Below are 11164 nucleotides of genomic sequence, written 5' to 3'. Positions count from 1 at the left end.
TATTTGATATTTTAATGGTAAAGTTTAAATAGAAAAAAAAAGTTAAATATTCAAACTTTATTTATAAAAATCATTACGTTTCTATTTCTCAAAGATATGGTCATCATTTTGTAGAGATCTTAGTGAATAATAGAGCACATTTGTCTTATTAAAATTTATTTTAAAGTAAGTTTTTTCTTTTCTCATTTCTTTTGGGTTGGTTCTGAAAAGTTTTGTATATAAGAGGATTAGAGGTCTTATATATATGGCATCCTCAGAGTAAAAAGATGAATTTTTATTAGTTCAGAATTATAAGGATATTTTCATATAATTAATCAAAAATTGTTTTGTATAAAATCTTTGGTATAAATATTTACACATAAGTATACAAACCTTAATAGATCAGAGTATTTGATTTTATGCCGGAATTGTGTTAATTGAATATAAATGTTTGAGTTTGAGATAAAATGGTTTGATTTCAATGAATGAATTCTAAAATGAGAGATTGGTTATATATTAAGTGATGAAAAGTTAAAACATCTAGTGCAAAAATTAGGTTTTAATTATTATGATAATTATACTCCATCCGTCTTAATTATTAAAACTGTAACATAATATTAAATATGATGAGACTTTATGAGTCAATTATTACTATAATTGAATAGGAGAATGATAACTTTTGTAATAAAATTTAACTTACATTAATTTTAATTTAAAATAAAGATATAATTAGATATGACAAAAAAAATCTATGTACGTGGATATTCATAGATAAAATTCACAACGGATAGTTAATATTTATGGATATTTACTACTCGTGGGTTGCAGATAGCGGATATTTTAATACTCGCTTATAAACAGTTAAGATGCGGGTATTACACTATCTAACCGCGAATACAACTTACTCGCTAAAAAATTGAAATTACGTTTTTATCCTAAAATTAGGTTTTATTCTTTTGACTCTTCCTGCATCTATGCAACAACTTCTTTATTTATCCATTTACTTTATTTGGATATATGTTTTAAATATTATTTGTATTGTTTTTGCAATTTAATTCAGATTTCATTTAAAAACTTATAAAATAATTTTTCAAAAATATTCGTGGATTGAAAACGTATATTCAATGGGTATCCGTAGGTTGAAAAAAATTTGTGAATTTTTTTTATGCAAATATCCAACAGATAATGGATCGGGTAACGGATATAATTTTATCCAGCGGGTCGAGTTACGGATAGACATTATCCATATCCAATCCGACCAATTATTATACCTAGATACAATGATGTTATTTTCGACATAATATCTTTAATTTTAACCTATTTTACTCTTAGTGAACTGCACTTCATTTTTCTTGTAGGCGTCCTCTTCTGATAAATCTTGTGGTGTGGTTCTCTTTGGCCTTCTCGTGCCACTCTCATCACTTTCATTGTCGTTCTGCATTGTTCTCGTGGAGTGGGAGTGGTGCTCTGGTTCTCTTCTTTTTCTCTCGTTTAGGTTTTGTTGAAAGATAGAGAAGATAAGCCTTGAACCTAATCTTTGTTTTACATCAAAATCTTTTTTTCTACCTTCCAGCGGCAGAAGAAATGGCTTACTGTTTTCGCGCTGGATTTACACATGCCACACAAACACACGTATACATATAATAAATAATATCCTGACAAAGTTCCCCTTTCAAAGCCACACAAAATACATTTTCTTGTAATAATGATACAAGTAAAAGAAAACACGATTCTTTGTTGTAAGAGAATGACAGTATGTATGGCCTTTGCTGTTTTACATGTAGTTCAAATAAAAAGAAATTTGGAGTTATATGAGAATGACCCTTCAGTCTAACTTGTGATATTAATGATAAAGTGGAGGAGGAAGTAACACAATTATAGATGTAATATACAGAGTCAAAAATTGTTTACAAAACTGATAACAAAAAGTGAAAGCTATAAAGAAGATTAATAAAATTCTTGGTTGGATTAATTCTTATGTAGTTTATCATCTCTTTTTTTGTGTTAACTAGGGAATGGAAAAGCTTTTTGTGCCGGTGGTGATATAGAATCAGCGATTACATGTTCTTAGTTGCAAGTTCAACTTGTCCAATGGGTTTGCGTTGCTTACTCAAACATTCTATGTTGTCCTGAAAGCTAAATAAATTTTCTAGTGGTTCTCCACCATCCAAATTATGTTGTTTGTTCTTCCTCCTTTGTTTCAAAGTTATGTGGGTGGGTACTTGTCAAAGACACTCCGAAATTCAAGTTAGTAATATAAACGAATGATTAACACAACAAGTGATGCATATATTATGCATAATGATCCTAAAGTCATACTTGAGACCTTTATTTATACTAGTTATGATGGACTTTTACCTTTCACTAGCCTAATGAGGACCCAATCACACCTTAATATGCATTAGGGGCTTGATGAGTCATTACCACTGATAATCTGACCATATTGTTAGGTCACACATAACATGACCTTGGTGGACGACCTGGGACGACGGTCTGGGTGGACGACCTAGGAGGATGCCCTAGGTGGATGACCTAGGAGGACGACCCGGGTGGATGGACTGGGTAGACGACCTGGGTGGTGCTTGGTTCCAAGGTAGACCGAACGGTGCACGACTTAATCTGGCAGATCGTACGGTACACAAGCCTCCCGAGCCCGAGCATGATGTTATTCTATGAAGGGGTTTTGCACATACCATTCCTGATAAGGACGAGTTCTCTGGTTGACTTTTGTCTTTGTGTCCTCTTTGTTCATTGATTAATATGAGTGGTTGGAAGACTAAAACGGGTCATGCCTTTGACGGTCGAGCCGGATAGGCTACTGATCCTTCTTAAGTGACATGTCGTGGAGATTTGATAACAGTTCAAAAACTGTTATTTTCAAACTTAATTTTGATACAAAACACACCCTTTATGACTTAGAACACTTGAGGCCAACTGGTTGAGGCTAAGGTAAGGCCGAACACTTGAGGCCAAATAATTAAGGCCAAATAGTTCAGTCCAAGTTTGGCTGAGTACCTGTGAGGCCATGCTTGACCAAGCAGTTGAGGCCAAGGTATGACCGAATGGTTGAAGCCAAGTTTAGCTGATTACCTTTGAGGCCATGGTTGGCAGAGCAGTTGAGTCCAAAGAATGGGCGACAGGTTGAGGCCAAGTTTGGCCAAGTATCATTGAGGCTTTGGTTGGTTGAGTACTTGTGAGACCATGGTTGGTCGAGTAGTTGACGCCAAGGTATGACCGAACGATTTAGGCCAAGTTTGGCCGAGTACCATTGTTGCCATGGTTGGCCGAGCAATTGAGGCCAAGGTATGACCGAGCGATTAAGGACAAGTTTGGCTGAGTGCTTGTAAGGCCATGGGTGGCCGAGCAATTAAGGCCAAGTTATGGTCGAATGATTGAGGCAAAGTTTGGCCGAGTACCTGTGAGACCATGGTTGGTTGAGTAGTTGAGGCAAAGGTATTGACGAACAATTGAGGCCAAGGTGTGGCCTAATGATTGAGGCCAAGTTTGACCGAGTACCTGTGAGACCATGTTGACCGAACAGTTGAGTCCAAAGTATAGCCAAACGGTTGAGGCCAAGTTTAGCCGAATACTTGTAAAACCATGATTGATCGAGTACTTGCTGAACACGACCTAAGTGAACGATCTAAAAGAACGATTTAAATGAACGATTTGAAAGAACTACCTGGATAATTTAGATGAACACCTTAAAAAGACGACATAAGTAAATAACCTAATGTTTATCTTGGGTGGTGCTTGGTCCCAAAGTTGATAGTATGTACACGCCTTAATCTAGCATATCGGTACACAATCATTAGTTTAACTAAAGCATTGCATCAAGTTCTGAATTTTATAAAATTATGTGTTCAACACCTCACTGGGAAAGAGACATGTGTTACATCAAGAGATTTGCGATCTTTACTGTTCTGGGTTTGTAAAATTATGAGAATGTGTTTCTGTTTCTTAGGGGAATATCTTTCCTACGTGATGTCATATTTAACTTGCAAATATAAAATCTTAGGAAAATATGATTTAGTTAAGGTGTAATTAGCATGACGACATAATTTTTTTAGTGAAATTATTTGTTAATGGACAATGATGTAAACCCTTAATATTTTTATAAAGCGTTTAAAAAAATATGATCCTACAAAGCAATTTCATATGCAAGATCTAATTTTAAAATGTCATACATCTCTAATTTAAATAAACTATTTATATTATTGTCATTAAGAATAGAAATTAATATTGACCTGATCTTTATAACTTGTATAACATATTTTTATTAATATTATTTACACTTAAATTATGAAACGAAATAATCAATTGTAATGATGATGTTTTTAGGCGTTATTCCCCTTATATATTATTTTATACTCATTCGAATATTATTGATGTTTTTTTTTTCTTGTTTTATATTAATAAAATATTTTTATTTTATTACATATGTAAAACATTTATATTAATAATTTTTGTTTTTAGTTTCCTAACTTATTTCATAATTTGTACTTTATTTTATATTTATTTAATATAAAAAGATATTCGTAATAAAATGTAAGAAGATTAATGATCATAGGTAGTCGTTGTAAGTATTATCCGCCATAATGATTACATTCAATCTCATATTTGATTTATAAGAACGAAATATTGCTCTAGTATTCAAAAAAATACTTTTTTTTAAAAGAATCTTATGAATCATGTGAATGCAAATAATATAAAATGGAATGTATTAGGTAATAATGCATTGACATCTTGTCAAGTTTTTACCTAAAACAGACAATATTATTGAAGAGACGTGTTACCAATCAAGATACATAAACACTAAATAAAATAAGCCATTGGCACTGATCCAATAATTGATGACTTTAAGCAGAATTTTTTTTTTCAATTACATATTTTAAAAGTTCCTCCTCATTTATATTGGAATTAATTATTACCTCATATTATGTTCTCCGTGTCTTATTTATTAGTTTGACATTTTACATATTATATTATAAATCTTTGATTTAAGTCTATAATTGAGAATATGATAATAGGCTTGATATTAAAATTTGACACCAGTTGATGAATAAAAAAAGAAAAAATTGAGTAACCTGAAGTGAATTTATTTCTTAAAGAAAAAATATTGGTCATTTACCTCTTTATTGTCGGGTATAGAGACCCCACAATTGAATTAGCTGTGAGAGGAGTGGGCAAATTGTGTTCTATATAAGTGGGATATAGTGGCATCATTATTCTCATCTTTCTCATCTTGTTCCTTTCCATTTCTTGCATCTTCTTTCTTCTTCACCATGACTCTTTTGGGCAAAATCAGCACTGAAATTGGTGTTCATGCAACTGCTGAAAAGTGGTACAACCTCTTCGCAACTCAACTCCATCATGTTCAAAACCTTGCTGAAAGAGTTCATGGATCCAAGCTGCACCATGGTGAAGACTGGCATCATAATGAGTCCATCAAGCACTGGACTTATGTCATAGGTAATTAAACTTCTAATACATATATATGACAAATATAAATACAAAAGAGGCAATAGAATTGTTTAAACCATTATATACATAAGACTTTTGTTTAAATATATTATTGTATGATGCTTATAGATTCTCAAACCTCCTAAATGTGTAAACATGTGTGTTTATATCGATTTGGATAAGAATTTGTGTGGACATATTGTTTCATTCGCTATTAGCTACTAATGTTTAGTTTCACGTTCAAGATTTATATACCTCGATGTGAGGGAAGTTTCACATCGACTATAGATAAGATCAAATTATAATATATAAGTGAATATAAATATAAATTCGTTTTATATGATTGAGTTAAGCTTAAAATGTATTTCTATCAAAAATTATTTATTTTTATATTATTTGGGTTAGTAAACTATATAAGATACTTTACCTTTTAGCTTTTGTCCTACAGGGTGGTTTTATTTGTGTAATTTGGGTGTAAGAGATCAAAAGATGTTTTACTTTTCAGTTTTTGTATTGTGAGATGGTTTTATTTGTCTAACTTGGTTTTTTTTTTTTTTTTTTTTTTAAAAAAAGAAATCTAGTATTCAAAGGTTTCATATTCATGTTTTTTATGTTTTTTATACTTTTGTGTATGGGTTGAGACATTTCTTATATCTTATGTATTATTTTTGTGTAGATTAAAAGATGTTATATATATAGAGATGAATTAATTTTTTACGTGTAGTTGTTATGCAATAATTGTTTATACTAATGTTAATTATTTGGGAAAGAATAGATGGTAAGGTTACAACATGTCATGAGAGTATTGAATCCGTTGATGAAGCAAACAAAACAATCATCTACAAACTCTTCGGTGAAGAGATCGATCCCAAGTTCAAGGTGTTTAGGCTGATACTTCAAGCAATTGATAAGGAGAATGGAAGTGCTATCATAAAATGGACCATTGAATATGAGAAGGTTGGTGAAGAAGTTGAACCTCCATATGGCTACATCGAGTACCTCCACAAATGCACCAGTGACATTGATGGTCATCTTCTCAAGGCATAGCTCTCCAAAACTTTATGAATAAAAAAACAAAAGAAATAATGGATGTGTTTGAGCAGAAGGATCCTTCCTTTGTATTAAATAAATTTGGATATGCATGTAATCAGTGACGCCTTCAAGTGTGCTAAGTTTCATGTTATAGTGTTCGTTATAATGCATATTTATTGTTCACATTATTATATATATGTATATGAGCTGTGCTTTAGAGGTTTTGTGCATTGTTTAAACTAAAGTTGATTTGCCAAATCTTCACCACACGTGGAAACGCGTTAATGACAAGTTATGGAATTTTTAATCAATTGAAACACCAAATACACTATGAATAGCAGTTTATGATGAGATCACCGACTTCAGAGAAGAAGTAACAATTTTATATAAGATTACGGTAATTAAAGTTGTTTAATTAAAATATTATATAGAAATGGGTTTTAAAATTATAGATGGATATGCGATGCTCTTAATTTATTTTCTTATCATGAATTTTAATGGAGGTGATTATTATCTAGTTAAATGATGATCTTGAGGCAAAAAATGATTCTTTTGGGTTTTGAAGGCTTCTTCCACGAGACTATATATTATGCAGTTGCAGGGGATACACAACACATGGGTATATTATTAAAAGCCAATTCTGAGAAAAGACAACTATGGTATCGTAGTGGTCAAAAGTATCATGTGAAGGGTGACGAGAATGTTGCAATGAATATCTTCTTGAAACTTAAAAATTCAGAATTTTTTATGAATAATTACGTACAGATTAAAATTTGTAAATAAATTAAGTGTTACTTAGAAATTTTATATACAGATTCTTTTTGTAAATTTAAAATTTCTCTTTTTGTTCGTTTTGTGTCGAACAAGATCTCAGTTGTTGGTGTGAAATCGGAACTTGAAGTGAGTTTTCTTTTACGTTGTTTTGTGTTTATTGTTTCCTTCTTTATTATTTGAAGGTTGACTGAAACCCTAAAATGAGAGAATCAGAATTTTAAAACAAGAAGAGAGAGAAAAATAGAACCATTTTGTCTTGTTGCTCATTAAATTTATTGATTTTCTATTTTGAATCTTTATCTTATTGTATTTTAAATCCGGGTTCGTATTGTATAATTCCACCGCTTCATGATTTTCTTTACATCCCTGTCAGCAATTTAATTTTAGTGAAATTCCTTTTAAAATCTCAATTTCAATCCCAAAAGTGTTACCCTCTCTTCCTAGTTCTTTCTAGTTAAATTCCTAACAACACAGTCACCCATAACCTTTCATTCTGTTACCTTATTATGTGACATAATATTTTACTGTTAGATATAAAAAATTAATATCTTTTTGTTATTAGGTTAGTTTGTTATTTTAAGTTTTATTCTCTGTGAAATATATAGTGTAATTATAGCAAATCAATAATAAATTTTCTTCCATCCTTTTATTATCGGAACATGGTATCGTTGAAAACATCTTCTACATCTTCCGTCATTATTCTAATCACTAGTGAAGAAAGGACTTTAGATATCTGTTATTTTGGATTTTTAACGTCTTTTTCACAACTGACGTCATTACGGATGACGTTAATGAAACTTAGAATTTCCATATAACAGACGTCTATACAAACGTCAGTTAGTGCCATGTCCGACGTCAATACACGTTGGTTAAGGCCTACTCAGACGTCTAATAGCACCATATAGACGTCGGTGTGGGAACCAACCGACGTCCACACCGACGTCTAAGAACACTATAAAGACTTTGAACATGTCACTAACCGACGTCTAAGGTCACTATAGACGTCGGTATATGCATTAACCGACGTCTAACATAGTCGTTGTGTTTTAGTGTAGTTTTGTTCCTCTCTTTGGATAGACTAGCAGCACACTCTGTCTTTGCTAGTTTCCCCCAAAAGAAAACTTGCATCTTTTGAATTTCTCATGACATTTAAACCAAAAACCGAACCTGAATTCTTGCCTAGTTCCATTTTCAACCGCAAGAGGGAAAAGTTATAGTGAAACGATAACTAGGCAACGACCCAGGGTCGTTTGTGGGTTGAAACACCATAAGAAATCCAAAAGACGCCGCTTTTTCTGGGAGGCAGCTAGCAAAGGCAGAATGTGGTACTACATTACCCCGAGAGAGGAACAAAATTGCACTAAAACACAACACCAGGAAAATAAATTTTAATCAGTTGAATAAGAAGATAATCGATGAAAGACTAATATAATCGGACTAAACAAAGTTTAAACGTTTAAATAAAAAAAGACGCACCTGGAATGCAATGCCGCAAGAGTGAAAAAGGAGAAGAGGAAGATGATGATGTTTGCGAAATTGCGAGTCTACGATTTATTTAACATGAATTGGGGCGTCGGTTGCTACAGAAGCCGACATCTATAGTTAGTTAGACGTCGGGCACCAGGGGAGCCGACGTCTACGGCACTGATCGGAATGATTTTTCAATTCTGATCAGGGGAGTAGACGACGATTGTCCGGGGGAGGGGGGATCTATAACATTTTAGATGTCGGCACCCTACTACTGGATGTCGAAGTGCCACATAGACATCGTTGCCCCAGAAACCAGACGTCTATATGGTAGAAATTGACTGTCTTCCCGCCTTCCTGACAGGCCCATTGACGTCAAGTTAAGGGGTCACAGACATCTATAACATTATAGACGTCGCTTATTTATTACGTGACATCTAAGCGCCTGGGAATCAAGTGAAGAGCATTAATTGCAGCAAGATAGACGTCTGCCCCCCTCACAACCGACGTCAATGGGGGTAGAAAAGACTGTCTTCTCGCCTACCTCAGGCCCTTGGACATCTGGTTAGGGCAGAACAGATGTCTACTATATTATAGACGTCGTGTGCCCTAGAAACTGACGTTTTGTTTACCAGCTTATTTATGGTAATGCTACCGTCCATTAATATACGTCGAGCCACCCATTAACCGACGTCTTATGGGTGACGTTAAACAACGTTTTTGCACTAGTGAATATCAACTCACATAATATCAAAAGGATATTATTATTATTTTTTTTCATAGCTTCTTTATTTTTTTTCTTTTTTTTGTTGCTTCTTCTCTATGTAATAATGACAGTTTTTGCTTTTATTTTATTTTCTCTTTTATTAGCTACATAATTATTATATTCATTTAAATGAACATTTAAAATGTCTAGATTCTAGAATTAGAGAATTGGTTTTGGTGTTTAAGTTTATGCCATGTGATGCATTGTTTACTTGTGTTTAAATTTGTCCGTTTTAATTAATTCAAAATGTTTTAATTGCAGAGTCCGAGAACGTTCTTCCCAAGATTCTCTTCGGTCGCTGATCTTCCCACTCCAAGCTTAACTCGTGTCTCTTGATCCCCCAGTCCGTTCAGGATTCCTCTCCCAACACCGAAGGGTTATGACCTGCAGGAAGATAGTCCGACAATTAAGTCAGCTAGGTCATAAAAAGGGTTTAGCGAATGTAATTAGCACACAAGTCAGGTACCTAGCAGACAAGTCTATATTTATAGGCATTAGGCCCAATAATTGACATTAATTACCTGCAACTATCGTATTGTTTATTTCCTTTTCTGTAATATTCGCCCATTAAGGCCATTAATTATCCTTCGACACTGCCTTTCGCAGTTTTTCACCACTCAACCATGTCTCCACTTCTTCAGTACTTGACCGCCCGGTCAACAACCTCTTTATACTACATAGGCACTGCCTTTCGCCATGAGCCCGATCGATTGGCCACATCTTCATGATCGATTGACCATATCTTCATACTTTGTCGGTGACTGCCATTTACTGCTCACCCGACCGACTGGCCACCCCGTTATACTACACACAAGAAAACCATTTTTTCTTTTGGTTTCTTCACAATTTTTCTTAATAAACAATAATAACGATTTTTCTCTGTTTCTTTTTATTTTTTGTCCACTCCATTGGTATTTCAACTGCGACAGTGATAATTAGGAGGAGTTGTGAATTTTAGTGTTCAAATGGTTAACATTAGACCTTTCGAATTTTATCCTGACAAAGAAAAAGTCCAATATGGTCTATAGAAAAGAATTATTAAGAGACGAAAATCCAAATATATCTCATTAGTATCCAGTTACGGGAGAAGGAAATGTAATCAAAACAAGAAAAAAAAAACACCATTCAGAATTGGGGACTTATTTAAAAAATGTTGCATGGTTGGCATGAAATTGACTCCATAAGCTGAAGTGACTCCAGCAATACAACTCCACAATTTACTTGTAATGAAAATATTACGCAGAACTTTTGGCCAGATATACATTTGTCAATCATTTTTTTTTTCTTTTTGATAATGTATCCAAAGTTTTTCACTCTCATCAAATAGACGTTTAAAATTACTAAAATCTGACAATAATTACTTAATTAACTATTATAGTATCAGATTTGTATTATTATGCAACAAATTTTAGAATCATTAATATGGTTTTTATGTAGCTATCATTTTAGTTAACTATAAGTAATATAAGCTAAACTCATATTCTTATGTCACTAAATTTTAAACCAGTAAAAACAACTACATTAAAAGGAGTAATACGATTGTCTAGTACATCTATCATGCCAAAATTTAGATTTTGTATCCAATCCTACATTCTACGTTAAATTATTATCAAACCAACTTGGATATTGCTCATTTCGTGTTACTTTCTTTAAATCCCTCCACCAGACACTAGTGCAGCTTTG

General features: G+C 33.1%; 1 protein-coding gene across 1 annotated transcript; it reads left to right on the top strand.

Annotated features, from left to right (window-relative positions):
• Window positions 1-5200: 5200 nt before the first annotated feature.
• LOC106753550 (MLP-like protein 28) lies at window positions 5201-6693 on the top strand. Its single transcript, XM_014635364.2, has 2 exons — window positions 5201-5451; window positions 6218-6693. The coding sequence occupies exons 1-2, from the start codon at window positions 5265-5267 to the stop codon at window positions 6487-6489; spliced, it is 459 nt and encodes a 152-aa protein (XP_014490850.1). The 5' UTR covers window positions 5201-5264; the 3' UTR covers window positions 6490-6693.
• Window positions 6694-11164: the final 4471 nt, after the last annotated feature.

Source organism: Vigna radiata, unplaced genomic scaffold (assembly GCF_000741045.1).
Source record: "Vigna radiata var. radiata cultivar VC1973A unplaced genomic scaffold, Vradiata_ver6 scaffold_137, whole genome shotgun sequence".
NCBI classification, from domain to species: domain Eukaryota; kingdom Viridiplantae; phylum Streptophyta; class Magnoliopsida; order Fabales; family Fabaceae; genus Vigna; species Vigna radiata.
This window is presented reverse-complemented; position numbering and strand designations above follow the sequence as displayed.

Coding starts and splice junctions, on each gene's coding strand:
- LOC106753550 (XM_014635364.2), top strand. CDS start 5,265: ATGACTCTTTTGGGCAAAATCAGCACTGAAATTGGTGTTCATGCAACT. Junction 5,452..6,217: donor GCACTGGACTTATGTCATAG/GTAATTAAACTT, acceptor GGGAAAGAATAG/ATGGTAAGGTTACAACATGT.